The sequence below is a fragment of the Dermochelys coriacea genome, chromosome 6 (genome assembly GCF_009764565.3).
Source record: "Dermochelys coriacea isolate rDerCor1 chromosome 6, rDerCor1.pri.v4, whole genome shotgun sequence".
Taxonomy (NCBI): Eukaryota; Metazoa; Chordata; order Testudines; family Dermochelyidae; genus Dermochelys; species Dermochelys coriacea.
Genome location: NC_050073.1, coordinates 18,884,899 through 18,910,267, shown reverse-complemented (window position 1 = coordinate 18,910,267; position 25,369 = coordinate 18,884,899). Strand labels below are relative to the sequence as shown.

Here is a 25,369-nt window from a genome sequence, read left to right as displayed (position 1 = left end):
TACTTGTTCTGTAGCCAACTCAAATAAGTGTACATTAGTTTAATACAGCAAAAATGACTGATAATGCAAACTGGATTAAGATGAAAAGGAGTACTTGTTGCACCTTAGAGACTAACAAATTTATTAGAGCATAAGCTTTCGTGAGCTACAGCTCACTTCATCGGATGAAGTGAGCTGTAGCTCACGAAAGCTTATGCTCTAATAAATTTGTTAGTCTCTAAGCTGCCACAAGTACTCCTTTTCTTTTTGCGAATACAGACTAACACGGCTGCTACTCTGAAACCTGGATTAAGATGCTTAGTTTTAATTATAACCTGATATAAAGGCTCCTACTTTACTGATATTTAATTGTGGCTTACTTAGTTTGACTGGTTTCAGAGTAGCAGCCGCGTTAGTCTGTATTCGCAAAAAGAAAAGGAGTACTTGTGGCACCTTAGAGACTAACAAATTTATTTGAGCATAAGCTTTCGTGAGCTACAGCTCACTTCATCGGATGCATTTGGTGGAAAAAACAGAGGGGAGAACCTAGTTTGACTGTCACAGTAGACTTAGCCAGCCTTGGATCCTAAAGAGATATTGTATACTTATACAGTACTTACTATAACGATGTACATTGCTAGGTACTCACATAGAGGTAATCATGCTATGCTGGCACCTAGCTGAGAAAGAGATAAAAGTAATTTAATAACTTCAGACTGATTAGAAATAACGGTGAACATATTGTAGTTAGATTAGATTATTACTATTGCAGCTACAAGATGAGTGTTGGCATTATCTTTAATTATCATCATTCAAATTCATCTTATATTTTTGGTTATTTATTTTAACCCTCTTATCTGCTTCTCCAGGGTTACAAAGTATCAGTACAGAGCGTACCCCAACCAATCACACAGCTAGCTACAGCATACAAATTCCTACAGCTTCTGCTTGTCTACCTACCCATAAGTAATTTCACAACATACGTACACACTTGGAGATGTGTATGTTATTTTATATAGACTTCTTCAAAACATGCTTCATTCAGTTTTAACAATACTGTACCCAAATAAATACTGTATTGTTTATAACATCTATGTGTATATCTACCATCTTAAAAGAGTGCCAGTAAAAACAAATTTTAAAAAATAAGTTCTAAGCTTGATTATAAATTTAGGAGTATTTTTACTCTTAATGTGAGGATAAGCTCCTATTAATGCAAATGTTACAGGAGGTGTGTAGATAATATATTATCTGGTGTATTATCCCCTTCTCTGCTAGGTTTTGCTGAAGTTCCATGCTGCAGTAGAACATGGCAACATTCCTTTGAAGCAATGATATTTTATAGGAATGTAGGTGGTTTAAAAATGACACAACTAATGCTGAGCAAAAATTGAAATTTCCATCTTAAGGGAAATGCCAACATTTTAACATTGGTTTTCACCCCAAATTGTGACAAAAAGTTGCAATTGCAAAAATTTTTACAGACCAGAAATTCTAAAAAATTTTGATTTGGAAATGTCAAACAATTTCATTTCAACATTTTTATTCAGATGAAACATTCTGACATTCCCAAAATAGAAATGTTGTTTTTCAATTTATTGAACTGCCCCAAAATGCACTTTTGTTTCAAGTTAGTTCAATATTAAACTACATTTTCACATAGTGGTGCATAGCCTCATGGGAACTGTTTGGGAATCCAAACCCCAATGATCCCCAATGAGCCAGGCTCCCTGGCTGGACTACATCTCCCACAGTGCACCCAGAGTCATGTGACTCCCATGGTGCACCAAGCAGCTTAGTCAGAGGAAAATCCACATTGCATTATGGGAAGATTTAGTCTTCCAGGAAGCCCAGCCCACAGGAGAAAACCAGGGCCAAAGTACAACTCCCATAAAACAATGCATTGATAGGGAAATGCAGTTTAATATCATTTTGAATAAGTTCAACACAGAAAGTTCTGAGTCAGCTCAAAACCCCAAATTTTTCATTTTAGTTTTCTCAGCAGAAAATAGCAAATTTATGGCAACATCAAATTTTTCCCATGGAAAATTTCCATTTTTCAGAAAGTGCATTTTCTGTCAGAAAACCATTTTGATGGAAAATTCCCACCCAGCTCTTACATAGGACTGCACACGATATGCAGTTTGATTCATAAAATTACCAGGATGCTCTCACTAAATCTTTTTAGAGCTAGACAAAGAAGGGTGAATATGACCGGTGAGCAAAATTACTGTATTATAATCATTTGTGTAGTTCAAGTCTGACAGGATCAAGGCTGGGCTACAGGCTGTCAATATATGAATCCATATTTTGTAGAGCAGAAATTTTTGGAGCAAAAAAGCTACTGCAAATTTAATGCACTTAATTATCTCTGTTACATTTGCATGTTCCTTTACTCAATACTATTTATCCCGTTTAGTTATTCCGCTCCCTGAAACAAAGTAAGAGTAGCATAGACTTAGCATTTGGAAACTGTTTGGCATGCTTGAACTGTGACAGCATTAGAAATCAGCACACTATCTATTCTGAGCTAAGAGATTAGCACTTCTGGGGATCAGAAGCGTAGACCTCATGTTTTGCACCGGGCTAACTAAATGAGTCTGCCTTTCAAGTGATGCTTTAAGGCTCTCTCTCAAATCCTGCTTAGCAAATATCTACAAAAGGCATGACTTCTGTGAATAGGGATAGGAGCGACTCAGGTTTCACAGCCTGGGATTTAGGTGTAGCAACTGTGGAACTTTTCACCCACCTTCAGTGGATTCATGAACAAACTGATGACTCCATACAAAAGACTTGGAATATTCAGCCACCTGAACAATGAAACCTCATTTGCCATACAGCCATCTGACCTAATTATATGTGCCTCTCTTTTTGCTCCTCATTGTAACAAATGCCCTGGGAACATACCAGGGGCAGAAGAGGGCATAACCAGAGCACATTGTCCTCTGTAAGGGCCTGACATGCATTGCAACTCATAGGGATTATTTAAAACTGGGAAACTTAAGAGTAACCAGTGACTCTGTTCTAAATTATGCCAGAAGTTGAGAGCAGCCTTGGCCAAGCCCAGGATCTGAGGCTATACAGGTATAAAGAAAAGGAGGACTTGTGGCACCTTAGAGACTAACAAATTTATTTGAGCATAAGTTTTCCTATCATAGAATCATAGAATCATAGAATATCAGGGTTGGAAGGGACCCCAGAAGGTCATCTAGTCCAACCCCCTGCTCAAAGCAGGACCAAGTCCCAGTTAAATCATCCCAGCCAGGGCTTTGTCAAGCCTGACCTTAAAAACCTCTAAGGAAGGAGATTCTACCACCTCCCTAGGTAACGCATTCCAGTGTTTCACCACCCTCTTAGTGAAAAAGTTTTTCCTAATATCCAATCTAAACCTCCCCCATTGCAACTTGAGACCATTACTCCTCGTTCTGTCATCTGCTACCATTGAGAACAGTCTAGAGCCATCCTCTTTGAAACCCCCTTTCAGGTAGTTGAAAGCAGCTATCAAATCCCCCCTCATTCTTCTCTTCTGCAGACTAAACAATCCCAGCTCCCTCAGCCTCTCCTCATAAGTCATAGTCCTATAGTCTGTCATGTTCTGATATTAGCTATCTCAGACTATTGTGGAACTAAAAGTGCTGATTGCCTGGTGAGGTGACTAGCAGCTGGTGGTCGAGTGACTAGGGAAGTAGTTCCATGAAGTTTTTCTCTCCTCACTTGAAGAAAACAAAAAACGGTTACATTATTACCATTACTGGCTCTAAGGGTTTAGCTATATGAATAGTTAGTTAGCAGCAAGCTAGTGTAAATCTACCCCACACTAACCTGTCCGCACTAAGCATCCATGTGAACCTTGCTGCCGTGTACTAAAAGTTCCTTGGTGTACTTTGATCTACCCCACTTTGAACAAGGAATAGATTAAAGTGCACTAAGGAACTTTTGGTGCATGGCAGCAAGGTTCTCACAGACACTTAGTGCACAGCAAGCTACTGTAGTATATATTTACACTGCAGGTTGCTGCAAACTATGTGTTCATACACACAAGCCCTAAGGTTATGAAATTTCATTTACTTTAAACTCTGTAGTTACTTGTTTCCTTTGTGAGACAGCACACCTCTGATGTTGTCATAGGCTGTGAAGAAAGCATTTTTGGTACGTGGATTTCAACAACTTTCCCATCTATTTAGGGCACTTCCCATAGATAGCTCTCATCACGGCAGTATCTTAGCTCTCACAGACATAACTGAATTTATCCTCACAACAGCATGTGTGATAAGTACTATCCCAGTGGGAAACTGAGACAGGGAGATTAGGTAATTTGTCACAACCACAGGAATTGAATTATCATCTCCTTAGTTGCAGCTCATTGCCTTAACTAGAAGATTATCTTGCCTCAAATCTCTTCAAATGAGGAGTTTGTGTATTTAAAATACCTTTACTTGTAATCCAGTTTGGCTGCCATGATTCTTTCCAGATTTACTATGACTTTACAAAATGTAAGAAGAGAATCATCTTGTTAGCTCTCTTTCTTTCCTCTGCTGTCTCAACATCACACACCAACACCTGGGGAACTACCAAACCTGGCTGCTGCAGATGCCACAATAACTCCTCTATGTGCAACAAGGCTCTTCAGAAATAAGATTCAACTGGACTTAATTTGACTGAAGTATCGGGATCTCTTCCACACATCTAGCGTCTGTAAAAATGCCAGAAAACACTATATCATATGTGACCTTGAGACCTTGCAGAAAGTTGAGTCATTTAATATTTAACTTGTTCCTGCTCATAAAAGGTGCCATAGCAGAGAATTTTTAACAGTCATCTGTCCCTACTATCATCTTTGCTCTACCAAGAAACACATGAGTATTCAAGACCTTCTCTCCAATAAGCACTAGTGGGAATACCTCTTTTCATTAGCTGGCTATCTATTTAAGTCCAATTCTGCTTAAGGGAGACAAAGGCTGAAGCCTGAGAGTCAAAGCTATTTTAAACACAGATAGGTCTCAACATCAGCCCTCATACAAACAGGAGAGAGCACCTCAGCCGTCCTCTCTACTCACTACTCACAGTGCCAACTGTTTCATCACACTCAGCCAACCACTGAGTGTATAGGAATTGGGTAATATATCTGTTTAAACAGTTAATGAGCCCTCTAGTGGCCATCAGTGTCTTTTGTGTTTCAGAAGCCACCAGAACTCTGCAGAACAGCAATGTATACATATAGCTAGGCCTTGTATGTTATATATGATTAGCAAACTTTTGGGTTGTTTCTTCGTGTTATGTATGTTACGTAACATGCAAAAGACGCAACAGAGTGGTATATGGCTTCTGCAGGATGCGCTTTGCTCTTGCCCCTTAAAGTACCTTCCTATCAGTTGAAGAGAAGCAGTTCATTACAAACTGTGCATGCGTTGTCACAAACACAGTAACTGTTATCCGTACAACAGTGATGTGCACCATAAATCAAGGGACAGGAAGGAGCTTTTAAAAACTGATGCTACATTTCTCTTTTGTCTTGTAATGATGACTTATCTTTACCTTTTGTTTTCACAGGGCTTGAAGGGAGTTATGTATCCCATCAATTTCTTTACAGGCAGAAGGAGCTTCTGAAAAGAGGTAAATACTTTGCCTGTTATTACACATTTAAGATGAGGTTGTGCCCAATTAGCCCTATTGTACAAGGCACTGAACAAAACACATAGTAAGAAAGTCCCTGCATCAAGGGGCTCATGTAAAACACTACCTTTATGAATTCTTACTGAAGGGTTTGCCTACAAAGAAACCCGAGCCCAAATGTCTGCAGAGCAATTTTTCGGCCCCAAATGACTTGGGCCAGCCGTGGGTTTTTTGTCCTTATGTATACATACCCATAGAGTGAGGCAGCAGTGCACATGCTAAGTGCTTGGGGAGCTTTTACAGTAAAAATGTAGACACAGAGTGAGTTTAGGTTCCTGCAGTATTAGGTGGCAGCTGAATGGGGTTCTTGTGGTTAGCAGTGATGCCTCAAACTGGGCTTGGTTGCAGTGGCAGCCAGTGACTTTTGTGGCAGATGAAGCACATACCACAAAGTCTCCCAAATACCAATATTTGTCCTCCTCCTTGCAGTCCTGGCCAGAGGTTTCAGGTCTGCCTCATCAGGACCAACTTGTGCCTGCAGGGATCCAGTGTCATGGCCCCACTCCCTCACTCACCAGCCAGCACGGTTGCCAATTTTGGTTGGAGTATTCCTGGAAGTTTCATCATGACAATCTTTAATTAAAGATGAATCTTTAATTCCTGGAGACTCCAGGACAATCCTGGAGGAGTGTGGGAACCATCCCCAGAAAGGAACCGTTCAGTACAATGGTGGCCTTCCCCACAGCCAAGTGGTCATTCTCCTCTTTACAGTCCAGGATGGGGTCTCCGCTTTGTCAACTCCAGCCTCCTCCACATCTTCTGCCATGGTGACTTGGGCCCTTCGGCCATGCATGAAGCTCCCTCCTGATGTGCTGTGTCAATGTGGGGAGGGATACTCCTGCAGCCCTGTTGCCAGAACCAGCCTTAACTGTTGCAGTCCTGCTGCCACTTCACTAAGCCATGGTTACCACAGCAACACACGCATTAAGTGACTGCTGGGCTTGGTAAATTGCCATTGCAATAAGGCAGCTGCCTGAGGCATTATTAGGAATACCACAATTTGGGTCTCACCCATAACACTATGTTTTCTGGCATTGTGTTTTACTAGAGAGTCGGAAAGAGTGAATAATGTGATGGATTTAAATCAAATCACAAGCACTTCTTGTGGACTTATGGTTCTTATTTAATATGTAAATGTTTAACTCGCCTTAAAACTCTGTATATATACAAAAAGTATAGATTTTCTGAATTCTTTGGCTTGGCTGTTCATCACTTGATTAGGCTGATGAGTTGCCTAAATCCCTTTGGGATCTAGGCCTTAGCAGTTTATATGTTCTAAGTGCTTTACTAATATTAGCTAACTGATACATTTGTAGTAATATGAATACAGTGGATATCATTACAAATTCAGCATTTGCTCCCGGCAGTGATTGTGGTACCTTCTATTCCAACTGAAGAAACCATGTTTCTGAAGGTATCCAGGACAGTGAATATTTAATTTTTAACAGCCTTCCCTGATCACTTTGATTTTGTACATCAAAGTCACTCTGTACATTGAAGCAATGACAACTTAGCACTAGGAGGCACTATACTGCTGGAAGTGCTGTCAGTCTCCTGAGACAGAATATAGAAGGGTCCAGACTCCTGAGCAGAGCTGCACAAATAATGGATTTTTCAGTTTGCTGACAAAAAAAATTGTTTTAGGTCAAATTAAACATGAAGTCTAAAAAGTATTTGGTGAATCAAAAAGTTTTAAAAAGTAATTTGGGGTTGAAACGTTTTGTTTTGATTTTTAAATGTTTTGATTTTTTTTAAATAAAATTATAGGAAATTTTGTACAAAGTCATTTTGAACTGAAAAATCAAAAAGATTTTTTTCAAAAATGTCAAAACAAGATGTTTAGACTTTTTTGAAATTTTTTTAGATTTTTTTTGACTGAAACAGTTAACTGAAACTGACATGAATTCACAAAACATTTTGATGTTGTTGACTGCATTTTTCTGAAAAAATAGTTGTGTGTAAAAATTTCATCCATCTGTACTCCTAAGCGCTTGTAGCTAAAAAAAAGCCTTTGATACCTTTACAAAAATTAAATGAATATGACTTAGCATTTCAGTTCTAGTATTCTGAATAAATTATCTTACATATTCTGCCTATTTAAAATTCTTTCTGGAAAAAATGCAGTATTTTATTTTCTTCATTTTCTATCTTAAACTATGTGCAGCTAACAAGCTGCTGCATTCACCCCATAATTGCCTGCATTTCACTGATGGATGATGAGATTCCTGAATCTAGTTTGTAAAGAGTTTTAGGATGAGAGGCACGATATAAATGTTAGCTTCGTTATACTAAGATGATTCTTAACTGTAACTGTTTATTTTCCTTCAGGCAGCAGGGGCAATGATTGGCTCGAGTTAGGTGAGTATTTCATCAATCATAAATGGGTAAAAGCTATAGGAAGAGAACCCTGAAGGGAGCAAAATTCCCTGTGAAGCAGAGTTCAAGGAGAAAAATTCTCCTCTGCATCCCCATCTCTGCTCATGATTTGCTTACAATAATTATCAAAGCCTTGCTCTTCCCTATACACAAAATGAAACAAAGTCAGCTAAAGTCATTCAGCGAAAATTGCGCTCAGTACACTGATGATATGCTTTGGCATTCCTGTGTATTATTTATCTACATTGCAATTTCAACTGATATATGCCATCATGTGCCAACAATGCCCCTCTGCCATGTACATTGGCTAAACCGAACAATCTCTATGCAAAAGAATAAATGGACACAAATCAGACATCAAGAATTATAACAGTCAAAAACCAGTCGGAGAACACTTCAACTTCCCTGGTCACTCAATTACAGACCTAAAAGTCACAATTCTCCAACAGAAAAACTTCAAAAACAGACTCCAATGAGAAAACTGCAGAATTGGAATTAATTTGCAAACTGGACACCATTAAATTAGGCTTGAATAAAGACTGGGAGTGGATGGGTCATTACACAAAGTAAAAACCATTTCCCCATGCTAATTTTTTCCCCTGCTGTTACTCACACCTTCTTGTCAACTGTTTGAAATGGGCCAGCCTGATTATCACTACAAAAGGTTTTTTTTTCTCCTGCTGATAATAGCCCACCTTAATTGATTGGTCTCGTTATAGTGTGTATGGCAACATCCATTTTTTCATGTTCTCTGTGTATATATATCTTCCTACTTTATTTTCTACTTCATGCCTCCGATGAAGTGGGTTTTAGCCCACAAAAGCTTATGCCCAAATAAATTTGTTAGTCTCTAAGGTGCCACAAGTACTCCTTACTTTATTCCTAGTTATCATAGCATTCCTGTGTTTGTAGAAAATACCATTTATGGCACTATCTCCATATGTCCCATGAATACCTATTTGGTGAATGGAAAATAGGCAAGATCCAAACAAGCTAGCCTCGCTAGCAATTGCAAAAAGGAGTATCGTATTAATGTTAAAATATGAAAGGTTTGGCTGGAAGGATCAGTGGTAATATTTAACCAACTCCTATTTTCCAGATGATGACAGTGAAGAGTCCAGAAGTGCAGAAGATGATGCTATGCTGCGTTCAGGTAACAGTTTCTTTTACACTTGCTACACTTGGATAAAAGTGGTGAAGTATTTTGTAAGTACCTTCCTTGAGAAGGAGTTAGGGTGACCATTGTATTCCCTTAGAACAGATTGAAAAATAAAGTGAAATATGTCATGGAAAATGCCAATGTTTTGAAGTTGTTTCCATTTTGAAAGTTTGAAATAGGGTGGGGTGATTCAACACAAGGTGATTAAAATAATAATATTTTCAAAAATAATCCATTTTAAATGAGATTTAGGCTTTGTAAAACTAATTTTAAAATTTGTTTCAGAGTAGCAGCCGTGTTAGTCTGTATTCGCAAAAAGAAAAGGAGTACTTGTGGCACCTTAGAGACTAACAAATTTATTAGAGCATAAGCTTTCGTGAGCTACAGCTCACTTCATCGGATGCATTTGGTGGAAAATGCATTTTTCCACCAAATGCATCCGATGAAGTGAGCTGTAGCTCACGAAAGCTTATGCTCTAATAAATTTGTTAGTCTCTAAGGTGCCACAAGTACTCCTTTTCTTTTTTTAAAAATTTGTGTTAGTGCAACTTTAGATTAAAATTTATAGTAAATGCTTTTTTTAAAAAAAAATACTGCTACTGGTAAGGTCTCTTACTTGAATTTTACAAAACAGCTATAAGCAAAAAAACCCAAAACTATTGAAAATTAAAGTCCTGATCCTGTTAACACTTTAGCAAGTTAACTCACATGAATCATTGACTTCAGCAGGACTACTCATGTGCTTAAGTATGTACCCCTAAATGTTTTCAGCGAAAAGTATATTTTGTATTTAAAAAGTCTCTTAGTGGCATAAAATCTTTGCCACTTCAAAATGAAATTTTATCACAGTAACCAGGAAAAATTATTTAGACTTTCAATACTTTGATAAAGTTATGATAAACTTTTTTATTCACACAAGCCAACATTTTCAAAAATAGAGGACTCAAGTTGGGCTCATAAACCTGTATTTAGGGAACTAAGAGTGGGATTTAGGAAGGCATCTAAGTGATTTAGGAGCACAAGTCCCATTTACTTCAAACCACACACCCTGATAGCTTGCTCTCAGTCAGGATATTTATGAGGCCCTGATATAGTTCTTACAGCATAAAGGAAGATTTAAAATGTGAACTTTCTTGGTAAAATATGAAATTTTAACAATTAGGATACAAAAGAACCAAGTACTAAACATCCTTTTTAGCAATTTAAAACACTAAAATGGCACAAAAGTAAAACACTAGCAACATGTAAATCCTTTAAAAACCCATTTAAATAAAACTTTTCTGTATATTTTTTTAAATCATAATTTTTATACACCCTGTTTCAAAATGGACCCATTATTCTGTGCAATTTTACTCCATTTTTTTTAACTGAAATGGTTACTCAAGACCATTATCTAAGTGGTTATTGGAATATTGTATGTAATGAATCAATAACTATTTTGATTAAAACATAGGGGTTTCAGGAATACCACAGCACAGTGCAGTTCACTATATTATTTCCCCATCCACTCGGCATGTCTGATTGAAGCCTAACGGCGTCTCTGCCAGCTCATTATTCTGTGATATACCAATTGCATCTACACCTCCAATTTTTACTGAAAAATCTCTCATGCCTTTAAGATTCGGGCTGGTTCCATCAAGGACAAGTGATTACATTACACACAACTAAAGCTGTGCAAACAACAGATTTTTCAGTTCATTGGCAATTCCAAAAATATCAACAAAAAAGTTGTTTTTTAAAAAATTAAAAATTTTCAGCAAATCAAAAAGTTGAGAAAAGTCATTTGACACCAAACAAGATCTTAATGTTTCATTTAACATGTTTCATAAAACATTTAGGTTTTGACCATTTTTCAATGTTCAGTTTTTAAAATAAAATTAAAGGAACTTTTGAAACAAAAATCAATTTAAAAGATTGAAATGTTTTGTTTTGAAAATGTAATGAAATGGTTTGATGGTTTTCCAGTCAAAATAATTTTTCCAAAACAACATGAATTTGTGAAACAGTCCTGTGTTGCCAAATCTGCACTTTTCACCAAAAAAAAGTTTTGTACAAAAAAATATCACCTAGCTCTACCCCTCGCTGTCACTAATCGGGTCCCCTGATAGCCATCTCAGCAAATTCTGGAGACTGAATGGGCATGTGGACATGAACCCTGAGCTACCCTCTCCAGTTCTTCGATATAGTCCCTCAAAATTAGAGTTGAGCAGTAATTAAAATAGCGGATGCCAGCCAAGGAGGAGAGGGGATTGTGGGGAAGCAATGCTTTCTCAAGCTATGGAGAGATGGAAAGCTCCCCTCTACTTATATCAGAGGAAAGAGAGAGAGAACTGCACTCCCTCCCAACCTTCCTTCCTTTAACCCCCGGGATTAAGGCACATTTTCTGGGCAGTGAGAAGAAAGATTGCAGTGGTGTTGTCCACGCTGTATTTGCCCTATGTATAAACAGACAGCCCAAATGTGTTTCAGAGCATCTTTCACCTGCACTGTATTGACTTAAAATTTAAGGAGAGGAAAAAAAAAATCAGACAATCTAAAGCAAATGTCATTCATGAACAGAAAGTAAAGGAGAAGAATTAAAGGCATATAGATACTTTGGAAAAAGAATAGATCCTAAACTGAATATAAATTCAGTTTCTCTGGGAGTTTATTTAAATTCTAAGCTCATCAGCTTTTCCTGCTATTAGAACATGACTGGTAGTGTTTGGAATGACTATCAGTCTCATCAAACATGGCACAAGATAACCTAAATACATTTTCTCTTTCATTTCTTAGACAAGGGCTCATGTTCTACCTGGGGTGCAGGGCATTTCTCCACCTTTGATAATTATTTGTATGACTTCTCTGGGACCTGCAACTACATCTTCACTACCGTATGCGATGATGTTAGCCCAGACTTCAACATCCAGTTCCGCCGTGGGGTGAACAAGAAAATTACAAGAATCATCATTGAGCTGGGAGCTGTGGTCGTCACGGTTGAAAAGAACATCATTGCGCTCAAGGATGTTGGGTAAGCTTCAGGGATATATCGAATAGCAGTGGGTAAAGAAAGGCAAGGAGCTATGTGAGATACACTAGATAGGTCTGTGATCATACTGTAGGGAAAGCTCAGTCTGTCATTTTCACATCCATTTTGTGCCCAAAATGGATTAATAAATTATAGAAATTAGACATAAATGGCCTACCTAGAGACTGACTTTATCTCCTTCTACCAAAGCAGATAACTACCAATTAAATCTAAATCAAGCATAGACTACACCTGTACAAAATACTCAGTGTGAAACCAAAAAGCTGGTGAACCTTCTCATCTCACAATAATTCCCAAATTAAAACTACATTGACCTAAAGCTTAGCAATCCTCTTAAGTGAGCCTAGTTCTAATTTCAAATTCACCTGGGCCAGCTGATGAAACTAGGTGAAATTTAGAGGTTTAGGTATGTTTTGCTTTGAGCTCATTTGAACTTGAATTTCAATGACTGTGAACCCAAACTTTTGCACTTCCGTAGGGGAACAGAAAATAAGGGAACATCTGGAGACTTTCTGGGAACTCCCTACTTGCCATGGCTGCTTTCTGTTCTCATTATTCCTAGAACTACCCTCTCTAGAAGGCAGCAAATTCAGGGAAACGGTTTGCTGGGGAGATTGGGAAATGTGCTGATTGCCTTTAGAAGCTGAAATTCCCAAAATGAAGTTTCAGCAATGTTCATGAGTTGGGCAACTTTGAGTTTTTGCCTATAGATAAATGAAAAGAAAGGATATGGATGCCTATAGAAAGTTTGTATGTTATTATATTCACCCATATTTTTACAACTATCATCAGCAGAAAAATAAGACTTGTACCTACAGCTGTAGACATTTTTTTCAACGAACAGTAAAAATTCACTTCGTATAAATCAATAGCCATTGGTTCAGGGACTTGAGTCTCCCACCTCTCAGGAAGGCGTCCTAACCACCTCGCTATCAAGTCTCTCTGGCCCAATGACAAATTATTTATCTACATTGGATCAGCTTCAACCAGAAAGACCCACATAAGAATATCCTATAATCCAATGGCTAGAGCACTCTCATGCAACAGGGGAGACCAAAGTTCAGATCCCTTCTCACCATCAGGTAAAAGGGAGAACTGAACATTTATCTCCCACATGAGTGCCTCTAACCACTGGGCTAAAGCTTAAAGAGAAGTAGTACCAGGACCTTCAGATGTTATATGAATCTAGCCCCTTTAAAAACACCCAGGAATAGGGTTTCAGGTCAGACAAAATGTTGCATGAGACCTGAAATGGACTTCTTTGCTTTGCCAAATTCTTTTTGAAATTTTCAAATTCAGTTAGACTCAAACCATTTTTTCCCCCAATTCTTTGGAACTGCCAGAGAACCCAGCTGCTCTTGTAATTGTATCTCAATTTGGCAAACTGCACTGAAAAATACTTGGCTTATGGATTGATTTGCAAGGACAACTGTGTAAATGAATGTAACTAACCCCAGGGCCTGCATTTTAAACTTGGTGTCCCCAGACTAGCGATGATGAAATATATTCAATACATATTTACAGTGGTTCTTTATTTTCACTGGTCTCTAGCATTAGAATTCAGCCACTAGGCCCATGTCCTGTTCCTGCTACACAGCTCCCATTATACGTTTCCTCCTCACAGTGCCAAGCCTCAGCACTGGTAGAATTTGTATATTAACATAGACTGTGACTCTCATGACCTCTTCAGGGTAACGACTGACAGCTACTAGTACTCAGACAATATGTGTGTGGAGGTACCTATGAAGAGATTAGCAATTGCCTTATAAACACCAAACCTAGCTGAGCTCTACTGTTAAAATATAGCATTATTCCCCCCCCATCCCAATGTTCATATCCCATACTGATTTTTAATATTATAATCAGGCTTTAGCTGTATATCGCTGATCCTTTTCTTAAACAGCTGATTGTCTTGCATTCAGTAACCGTTTTCAAATATCCTGAAAGGCCCCAGCTATGAGGGAACACATTTCTTTCTTAATTTGCCACCAGATACCACGTGATTCACAGATAGCTATGCAGCATCTCCATTACAAACAATGACTGCCCAATTGTACCAGATACCAGCGCGCACACTTTTACATAATAGGATCAATTTTTTTTCTCTTCCTCATAACAGTATCATCAAGTTGCCATATACCAGCAATGGAATCCAAATTGCACCTTTTGGACGCACCATCCGCCTGGTGACCAAACTGATGGAGATGGAGATGGAAGTCGTCTGGAACAATGATGACTATCTCATGGTAAGTAAAATCTTGTCACAAAGCAAAGGAGAAACTTTTGCTAAAATACTGAAAATTCGCTATCCCTAAGTGGGTGTTTTTACATGCATTCATTGTTTTTATTTGTACTGAGATTGTGAATGTGCCCTTTAAAGTCCTTAAATGTATGGCATAATGGCTCATAGGCCTCCCAGTATAGGCATTTATTCACCTCATTAATGGATGTATAAATAGGGGGACAGTTAGTGCACATAAAAATACATGGAACCCAGTTTTCTTCTCACTGGCTACAATGCAGATTAGTAACAGATGTTGTCATTACTTTATGTACTTCATTGATATTCCAGAGAGGTAGAGAGAGTCATGTTGGGTATCTAGATATAGAAATAAATTACTTGGGACTATGTTGAAGACCACATTACTTCTGAGACTATGATCCAGATATTTGTCTTTACAGAAATGTAGTACAGTATATGATGAACATGGGTCTAGCCTAGAGCACCATCTCATATACTTCTTTGCAGGAAATTCAAGCCCAATTCTCTTCTCATGTACACTGTTGTAAATCGGCAGCAACTTCATTGAAGTCAGGAGAGTAAACAGAGTGACAGAGGAGTAAAACTGAAACAAATAAAAGAAGAATTAAATGCTCCATTTTTAAGAACAACTCCTGTTTCTCCAGTGTCCAGGGCTGTGAATATCATGGAGGTGGAGTTTAGAGAAAGCAGGAAAAAGTGTAAAACAAATGTAATGGACAAGGACAAAAACTTACAACGTCTTCAGAGCCCTGTATGAGCAGATCTGTTGAGCTGGTGCCCATTTTCTCTTACTCTCTCTCCACCGGCTATGGAAGAAATGCTCCAACTGATGCTCTGAAGCCCTAAGGCATTGTTGCAGCAGAAGTATTATCCACCTAGCCCATGTCCACCTCCACACAGTTTGCAATGCTTGTTCAGGAGAAACTCAACAGTGAAACAGCAATAAGTTCTTGCAGGTCAGGATTAAGATGCGTTGGTAGTACTGTAGAGTGGAAACTAGCACATGGCCTTCATACATCTTGCCTTCTTACAGCTACCGTAATAGGCCCTCACTTGAAACATACAAAATCTACCACCTCATTAAAAGATACCAAACAGATATAGAAAATGTATTGATAAACCCAAGAAATCTGGTCAACATGTTCTTTAAAAAATATATTCAATACCTGGGTTTGCTCTGGCATAGATGAGAATGCCAGATCCACATTTCTTATCTCCACTTACTGAGAAGAGGAAAAGAATACCTGACTGGGAAAAGGAGCATATCAGTTTCAGTTCTCTTCCCTCAAGTCACATCTACCAATGTGATATATGCCATCATGTGCCAGCAATGCCCCTCTGCCATGTACATTGGCCAAACTGGACAGTCTCTACGTAAAAGAATAAATGGACACAAATCAGATGTCAAGAATTATAACATTCAAAAACCAGTCGGAGAACACTTCAACCTCCCTGGTCACTCAATTACAGACCTAAAAGTCACAATTCTCCAACAGAAAAACTTCAAAAACAGACTCCAATGAGAAAACTGCAGAATTGGAATTAATTTGCAAACTGGACACCATTAAATTAGGCTTGAATAAAGACTGGGAGTGGATGGGTCATTACACAACGTAAAACTATTTCCCCATGCTTATTCCCACCCCACCCCACCGCCCACTGTTACTCACACCTTCTTGTCAACTGTTGGAAATGGGCCATCCTGATTATCACTACAAATGTTTTTTTGGTCCTGCTGATAATAGCTTACCTTAATTGATCACTCTTGTTATAGTGTGTATGGCAACACCCATTTTTTCATGTTCTCTGTGTATATATATCTTCCTACTGTATTTTCCACTGCATGCATCCGATGAAGTGGGTTTTAGCACACAAAAGCTTATCCTCAAATAAATTTGTTAGTCTCTAAGGTGCTACAAGTATTCCTTGTTCTTTTAACTGAAAGGGGTGACTTGGGAATCCCAACTAAGGTTAGTTGAGAAGATATCTTGGCCCACAGACATTTCTTAATTATGATATTTCCTTTATTTTCTTTTTTTATTTTAGGTTACGGTTGAGAGAAAATATATGAGAAAAACTTGCGGAATGTGTGGGAATTTTGATGGACAGGAACTAAATGAGTTTCTGAGTGAAGGTAAGAGCAAAGGCCAGACCAAACACAAGGGGCTAACCACACCAAATCAATGAGCATATTTAACTGCTAGTTTCCTGTGCTCAGATTATCCATACTGTTTCTGAAGTCAATAAGACCCCCATATAATTCATCCACAGGCCTATCAACCATCACACTCTGGTTCTCCAGAACGGGGCCAATTTCTATTTGTATTACAGTAACATCTAAGGGACCCTCAAATCAGTTATCAAACCACATTGTGCTAGGCACTGTACAAATGTGGTAAAAAGCAATCACCCTGCCTCAGGGAATTTACACAATCTAGGTTTATGATAAGACATGACATGTGGATGAAACAGCCAAAGTGGGGAGAATGAGGTAACAGTAAAGCAAACATGTTTTTTGCACAACATTCTGTAGTCTTAGTTTAATACTTGGCTAGCCTTTGTTAGATGCAGTTTACTGTACACATCACAGAGGTGAGTTTTAAGGAGGGAACTTTTAAGAAGGGCAATACAATAGCTTTAAAGTGTTTGATTAATGTTACCCCACCTGTAGAGGACAGCATAGGAGAAAGTTTACTTTTCCCACAAACACTTTCACCCTAACAGGCAGTAAAAAGAGGCATTGTTGGCAGAGCAAAGGCAGCAGTCATCATTTAGTAAGATAATAGATCTGAAAGGTAAGATAGGGCTAACATGGGAAGGACCTTAAAAGGTTTTTAAAAAAAATTGTGTTTAACATGGTGGAAAAATTGGAGCCCATGGAGGGAGTCAAAGAGAGAGGGATGACATTCTCAGAGCAATGAGCTACATAGAGGATTCTAACAGCAGCATTTTGAATGGACTTCCAGGGGGGAAGAGAGGCATAGTTGTAGTCAGCAATGCCAGGGGAGAAGTAGGTTGCAAGTAGTCCAGATGAGAGTTTTGGTGATGTGGAGTAAGAGAAAAGGCCAGATCTTAGATATATAAAATAGGAAGAATCTTCAAGATTTAGGCACATCTTGGGTCTAGAGAGTGGACTTAGTCAAAGATGATACCCAGATTTCAGGCAGGAGTGATGGGAGAATGGTATTATTGTCCATGTTGACAGAGAAAGGGAGGAGAGAGAAGCACTTAGAGGGACATTGAGTGTTCAGTTTTGGCCCAGCTGAATTTAAACTTGGTAGCTGGACATCCATAAGGAGTCATCCAAAAGATGCACTGAGATTTGGATTTGAACAAAGGAAGACAGGTAGAGAAGTAGATTTGTGAGTCATATAGCTACTTATTAGCAGGTAGAATAGGAACTTGACTAAAGCCATTTGATAAGTGACAGTTTATATCATCCTATGTCATAAGTGCAGGAGCTGACACATACATTGCTATTCTCATCTGGATGCTTCAGGCTAATGTCTGCTTTTAGGGAGTGCAGGCAACAGCCTCACACACAACAAATCATGGAAATCAATTTTTTTCCCAAACCCAGTACATACCAGCAATCATGTCTTCCATTAAGTGTCCACACATTTCCTTTCAATATGTTGGTATGGTCTTATTATAAATTATGTTCCATTCTTTTTACCAACATATTTAACTATGCAGTTACTCACTAGCACATTGTAGGGTGAGAGAATAGAACATGATTTTTTTCTGCGTGGCAGTGCAGGACACTACCTTCAGCTCATCAAACAAGTCTAGATAAACCTTTTTCAGATCTACTCTGTACCTAACTTACAGGTAAATTGCTGGATGCATACCAGTTTGCCACTTTACAAAAAATTGATGACCCGTCAGAGATCTGCCCATCTGAGGAGATGGCAATTCCCAATATTCCTCGCAAAAAATATGTAAGTATCACTTTTCTGGCCTTGCCTACAGCATAAACTTGAACAGAGAAGTAAATGAATTAGGAATCATTAACTCAGAGATGGTAATTGATATGATAGTGGTTAACATCACCAAAAGATTTAGTGTATGGAGATGAAGAAAAGAGGCTCTTTGCACTAGAATGCATGTGTGACCCACCCACCTCCTGAGTGTGGTGTTCTGTCCCATCTAGTGGCACCGAGACCACTTAGTGAGAGAGAGATTAATGAGTTTGCTCTACAGCCTTAGTTAATGGCCAGGTGGCTTTTAGCTCATGCTGTAGAGACTCATACACTAAGCTCCAAAGGTCCCAGGTTTGATCCTGCCTGCCAATGACCAGGGTCTCTCCAATGAGGGAGTCTCATTGAAGACTCATCTGGGATTTCAACTAGGAAGTCTCTGAAGCTCAGGATGTGCTTCCTCAGCTAGGGGAAGTATGTAACCTACACACTTCCTGGGTGTGGTGTTCTGTCCCATCTAGTGGCACCGAGACCATTTAGAGAGAGAGATTAATGAGTTTGCTCTACAGCCTTACTTAATGGCCATCTGGCTTGAGGCTTACGCATTTAGCTCCAGAGGTCCCAGGTTTGATCCTGACAACCGGGGTCTGTCAGTGTTACTCAAGTTTTAAACAGTCCAGAAATACAACCAGGTGTGGATTTATATGGCTCACAAATGGAAACACAAAAGCTTAGCACACAGCTTTCTTAGCATACAGGTCCTTATACAAACCCCGGTGAGGTCAGTGTGGTTTCACTGATCTTTGTATTAGGCCAGTTTGACTCCCCACTAAGTACTGTGTAAACTCAAAGACATTCAGTGCACAAGGATCATTTTACCAGGCAGCAGCATCTCACATGGAGTCTGCCACCATCAAGTGAAATTACACCAGGGGGTGATGATGAGCACCTGCAAGCATGGAAGCACAGAGTCCATTGTACTGTGGATGATGAGGGCAGAGGTGGGGGAGGCAGGAGACAGTTGAGAGGTATAAGACTGGCGTGGATGTCAAGGGATCTGCAGAACCCCCAGCAGTTTCATATGGAATAAACCCATTCTTCTCACAAATGGAGTTTCCACTATCTCATTTCATCAGGGGAACTCAAGAAGTTTCCTGTCTCTTACACAGACTTTCCTGTCTAGAAGGTTTTCTGGAGTCTAGTTAATACCACGTACCTAAAAAGCAAATACTTATCTCTATCTTCTAAATGGTGGTGCAGATTACAGAGATGTAGCTCACTTCATCGGATGCATTTGGTGGAAAATACAGTGGGGAGATTTATATACACACACAGAAAACATGAAACAATGGGTTTTATCATACACACTGTAAGGAGAGTGATCACTTAAGATGAGCCATCACCAGCAGCAGGGGGGGGAAAGGAGGAAAACCTTTCATGGTGACAAGCAAGGTAGGCCATTTCCAGCAGTTAACAAGAACATCTGAGGAACACCCACCCCACCCCCCGCTGTTCCTCAGATGTTCTTGTTAACTGCTGGAAATGGCCTACCTTGCTTGTCACCATGAAAGGTTTTCTCCCCCCCCTCCCCGCTGCTGGTGATGGCTCATCTTAAGTGATCACTCTCCTTACAGTGTGTATGATAAAACCCATTGTTTCATGTTCTCTGTGTATGTAAATAAATCTCCCCACTGTATTTTCCACCTAATGCATCCGATGAAGTGAGCTGTAGCTCACGAAAGCTTATGCTCAAATAAATTTGTTAGTCTCTAAGGTGCCACAAGTACTCTTTTTCTTTTTGCGAATATAGACTAACATGGCTGCTACTCTGAAACCTGTCATTACAGAGATGGTTGTTCATATTGGACTAATTGTAACTGTGTGTCAGAATATGCACTTATATTGCAGCTGTTATAAAGTGGTTACTATTTTACTGTATGTAGGCACTATGTATATAGAGTGTGCTGAAAGGACATCGATTTTTCTCTTGAAATGGGCAGCATTACATTTTTCCCCCATCCCTACTACTTTAAGGATATTTTTCTACCATTCATTTGACAATCCAAGAATTCCATTAGATTTGCCTATAAAAAACAGCCCTTCTCCTGGAAGGCTGGTTCTAGCGCTCCAAAGAACAAGCAGGCAATTAGAATACCGTTCTAGGGTGAGTCAACAAATGGCAGGATATAAGGAAGGGAACTGATTATTGGTCTGAACAAGAGCCACTGTATATCATTGAGTGGAAAATAATCATCTGGATGTAAGGAGCTACACCAGTGCAGGGTTCTAGCCCAGCTTGTTAAAAGAATCTTGCTTTGAACTGGTGGAGTACTTCTTTTGGCTCATTCGCTCATGGGTCTGCTACTTTAACATTGTTTTCCTTTGAGATGTTATACTTCAGCAGATAACATTATGTGCAATACCAGCAAATGAAAACAATCTTTTTTTAAAATTCAGCATTGCCAGCTATCACTACATTCCTAAAAGCATCATTGTCTGTACAATAAGAAGTAATGTCACCGAGAAACACTATAGAAAACATTGTGTTACCTCTTGTAATCAGGCACAGGTTCACTAAATGTCCAATGTGCTCTTGGGCTGCCAGGCACATCTGCACTTTGAGGGTTTTTTAGGAGGTGTCCATAGCATCGCTGTTCCAAAATACATCCTTCCTTCTGCTAATTCTTCATGAGAGAACATTATCCCTGCATGTAACACTGTAATCCATAGTCATGGAAGTGTGATGGCAGTAAAAGAATGATTAGCTTTTAATATGATGAGAGGGAAAATTGATTAAATATTTACAGAGCCTTTCCCCTTTAAAATGTATCATTTGTATTCTCTTACGTTCCCAGAATTGCCTATGCACTTTAATCCAAATAAATACAGTAGTATAACTGAGAGCTGCAAACAATTCCTCCAGTAATTAAAAGCTCAAGATCTGCTTGTTTCATAGAAGTTTCAACATAGCAAGGACATTACTAGCACCCACTTTCCGTTTATTTCTTATTATTTATTTAGGCCAGGATCTGCTCCCAGCTACTCAACCTTGTGTCTCCAGCTTGCAACGTGTCCAAGAAAGCGTTTGTCATCCGTTGTCAGCTTGATATGCAGGACTGTAGCAATCCAGGGCAAAGAAACTGTACTTGTGCTACACTGTCAGAGTACTCTAGGCAATGTACCATGTCCCATCAAGCAGTCTCTGATTGGAGGAGTGCAGACTTCTGCTGTAAGTTATAATGTTTTACTCCACAACTTGACTTATATGTCCTATAGATAAAGAATGATTAATGAAATTTTTAAAAGCCACTAGGAAAGCTTCCACCCATACAAATCAAAGAGGGGTTGGGTTGGGTTATAGACCCTGGGATGATCTTTAAGCAAATGGTAACCTGCAAGAGTCAGAGTTTGATTTCCTGCAAAAAAAATAAAGTTGAATTTATAACGCAAATTGTGTCCCCGTAGCTGTCAGCTGACCAGGTCACCCATTCCTAAAGCTGTTTCTTTATCCAACACCTTAAAATAATCTTTTCTTTTCTTTTTAAGAAACAAACTATACTCTGAAATGCTTCCTTTTGATTCTTCTGTCAGCTAAACTGCAGTGTTGACAAGCCATTACAGGCAAAGTAATATTTCATCTATTAAGAAATATGTAGGGACTAACCATTCAGATTAATGTCAGTGCTTATCCTATTGTTTTTAAATTACTGGTAATCTTAATAAAGGTGCTATGCTACTTTCAGCTACAACGGTGCTAAGTGTTTGCAGTTAAACTCAAAACAATTCAATTCTCCAGCTTAGAGGTTTCATTACAAATACCAATCAGATCAGGCTCAGCAAAAGTCACAAATGGCTAGTTTATGTTTGCATTATATTTTAGTTTGCATTGAAATCATATGAAATTACTAGTTACAAAGTAAAATCAGGTGAGGCTAGGCAGCATAAAGTGAATTTTGTTTTGATGTGTATATTTCCTTGTAACTTTAAAAGGATCTCAAGAGACTTAAAGTACAACCCTTTATGGATCAAAATAGTTTGGTTTCATCATGCCTGTTTTGAAGTTTAACAAAGTGGAAGGCATGATGTGGCAAACCTTTGGCAAAGGACTTTCAAAAAGCATATTCATTAATTTTAATTACAACACAGTGCAGCCCAGTTGAAAGCTTAATTGACAAGACAGAAGACAGAATTCTAGGCAGCATTTTGGGAAGAGATCTAGATGCCAAGTGACATGCAGTGACATTCAAAGTCTAAGGCAGTGAAGCATATCCCTCTGAAACTCCAAGCACCTAGTTAATGGGAAAGATGAGCTGCCTCGTGCTCTATAACTGGTGTTTAGTACCCAAACATAACTTCTGAGGCTGCATTTGGTGTAGTTTTGTCAGTATTCAGCCCAAATGCCATAGAATGAAGAGAAAGCAGAAAGACAAAAGGAGATGTTTGAAAGAAAAGACACATTAAGACAACTACTTAATTGTGTAGTTGGCTTACCTTCCCTCTCATAAGCAAACCCTCCCAATCCACCTGAAGTAAAGCAAGTAGCATGATCAGTGGATGGATCAGCTGTGGATCATCTGGCACAGATGCATTTGATTTTGTATCATTAAGTTATTCAGGAGGAGCCAGATTTACGTGCAGATCATCCACAGCTGTTACAGTGATACTATACAGCCAATCCGAAAACAAGCCCCCCCCCCCCCCGCCCATGCAGCAAGACAAAAGGTGGAAGAATGCTCCTGGATTTGGATCCCAGACCATAAAACTTAAAGGGGAAAATGCCCACAAGTGAAGCCTCAGAAAACTGGCAGACTTTTCAGGCCTACTCTATCAGGCTGCTTTCTCTGCCCACTACACCTTATTCACTATGTGCTAGTCCTTCCTCAAATCAACCAGGGAAAAGAGCCAACTTTTAAAGAGCCCTAAGTCCTCTTATCATCTGCTCCACCAGTTACTAAGCTTTTGCTCTGAAGTGCCACCCAAACAAATCGTCTCTCACATGTTGGAGGTTACCAAAGGATTGTCCCTAGTTGCCTCCCTCTAAATTCAGGCATATAAAATCCCTACCAGTCAGCAACAGAGTTAGAGGGATCAAATCTCTGTTTTGAGAACATTCCCTGGGTATTCATTCGAGGAAGTTGGTTTGTTTTATTAAACCCTTCAGAATCTGGCTGAAACTCTGATGTTTTGTTAGTGCATTTTAATGGAGTTTCATTGTTTTATAAGCAGTCATGCTGACCAATGAAAGTCACAGGTAACAAAGTGATTATTATTTCTCAACCAACACTCGTTAAATTACCAGAGAGATAATGTATGCCAAGAAAGAGGTTCTTTCAAAATGACCTTTCATAATGTCAGGCTGTCCTTTTAAACATAATTTAACCATAATTCTGTTTACCTTTTATGTATTTATATGATCATTTTCTTCTACCAGTGGTTAATTTTTAAAATAAATTGCTTTAACAGGAACATCCTTCTCTTTCCTCCTTATTCTGTTACCTGTGACTTCAGCATCTGCTACTATTTATTTGGAAAAAGAAAAGGAGAACTTGTGGCACCTTAGAGACTAACAAATTTATTAGAGCATAAGCTTTCGTGAGCTACAGCTCACTTCATCGGATGCATTTGGTGGAAAAAACAGAGGGGAGATTGATATACACACACAGAGAACATGAAACAATGGGTTTATCATACACACTGTAAGGAGAGTGATCACTTAAGATGAGCCATCACCAGCAGCGGGGGGGGGGGGGGGTAGGAGGAAAACCTTTCATGGTGACAAGCATGAGGAACATCCACCCCACCCCCCACTGTTCCTCAGATGTTCTTGTTAACTGCTGGAAATAGCCTACCTTGCTTGTCACCATGAAAGGTTTTCCTCCTACCCCCCCCCCCCCGCTGCTGGTGAGGGCTCATCTTAAGTGATCACTCTCCTTACAGTGTGTATGATAAACCCATTGTTTCATGTTCTCTGTGTGTGTAAATCAATCTCCCCTCTGTTTTTTCCACCAAATGCATCCGATGAAGTGAGCTGTAGCTCACGAAAGCTTATGCTCTAATAAATTTGTTAGTCTCTAAGGTGCCACAAGTACTCCTTTTCTGTTTGCGAATACAGACTAACATGGCTGCTACTCTGAAACCTATTTATTTGGAGTTTAGCATGAGAAGGGTAATGAATATAATCCAGACAAGATTATATTCCTGAATCCAGTAATTGATTTCCAATGTTTTATCACAAAGTCCTTATCCTCACCTTCAAGGCCTTTTATCCTCTTGCCCTAACTACATCTCTGATCTCATATCCGTCTCTTTGCTTAGTCCCTATACTCCTCCCAGTCTTCACGTATGACTGCTCTCCAGCTCTTTGTTACACTTTCGGCTTTCTGCCTTCTGTCATGCGTCTCCCTGTGCTCAGGGAAATCTCCTGCTTCCCGCATGCCAAGTGCCACCTCCCCCTCCCACTCCTCCAAATCCCACTTCTTCCTGGAATTGTTCTCTTTTTCATCCCTCCAATATTCTCTCCCCAATCTCTTTTCCCTAAATGGGTGTCCCAGTTTTGTTTAGCATTTGATTTGTCTTGCCTCTCAGGTTGTAAAGTCCTCAGGGCAGCAAGCCTGTCCCAATCAATATTTGTAAGGCACTGTACATGTTCACAATGCTATATAATAATGCTCATTAATCATACTAAAAATAATATCCCCTGTCTAGCCTTTGTTACAACAATGTTAATGTTGCAAGCAGGGCATTTACTTAAAAAATGTTACTAGAACTTGTAGTCACAAAAAAATCAAAAGTGAGGCTATTCAGAGTGAAGGTTAAAAAACAAATATTTGCAAGTTAGGAAATAAAAATATTATACTCCAAAAAACAAGTGTCTGAAACTCTGAAAACATCAAGAGTCTGATTATCCCCTGCTCGGCACCATTCATAGTCATTGACACTTGTCCAAAATGGATGCCAAACATTACTTAATG

General features: G+C 39.1%; 1 protein-coding gene across 1 annotated transcript in view; it reads left to right on the top strand.

Annotated features, from left to right (window-relative positions):
- Window positions 1–606: 606 nt before the first annotated feature.
- MUC6 (mucin 6, oligomeric mucus/gel-forming) overlaps window positions 607–25,369 on the top strand; it is a 52,777-nt gene continuing 28,014 nt past the window's right edge. The window contains exons 1-9 of the mRNA XM_043516365.1: window positions 607–634; window positions 5,530–5,592; window positions 7,981–8,010; window positions 9,128–9,181; window positions 11,963–12,197; window positions 14,335–14,461; window positions 16,525–16,612; window positions 18,310–18,419; window positions 21,420–21,627. Of these exons, the coding sequence (XP_043372300.1) occupies window positions 607–634; window positions 5,530–5,592; window positions 7,981–8,010; window positions 9,128–9,181; window positions 11,963–12,197; window positions 14,335–14,461; window positions 16,525–16,612; window positions 18,310–18,419; window positions 21,420–21,627 (943 nt within the window). The remainder of the gene's footprint in view (window positions 635–5,529; window positions 5,593–7,980; window positions 8,011–9,127; window positions 9,182–11,962; window positions 12,198–14,334; window positions 14,462–16,524; window positions 16,613–18,309; window positions 18,420–21,419; window positions 21,628–25,369) is intronic.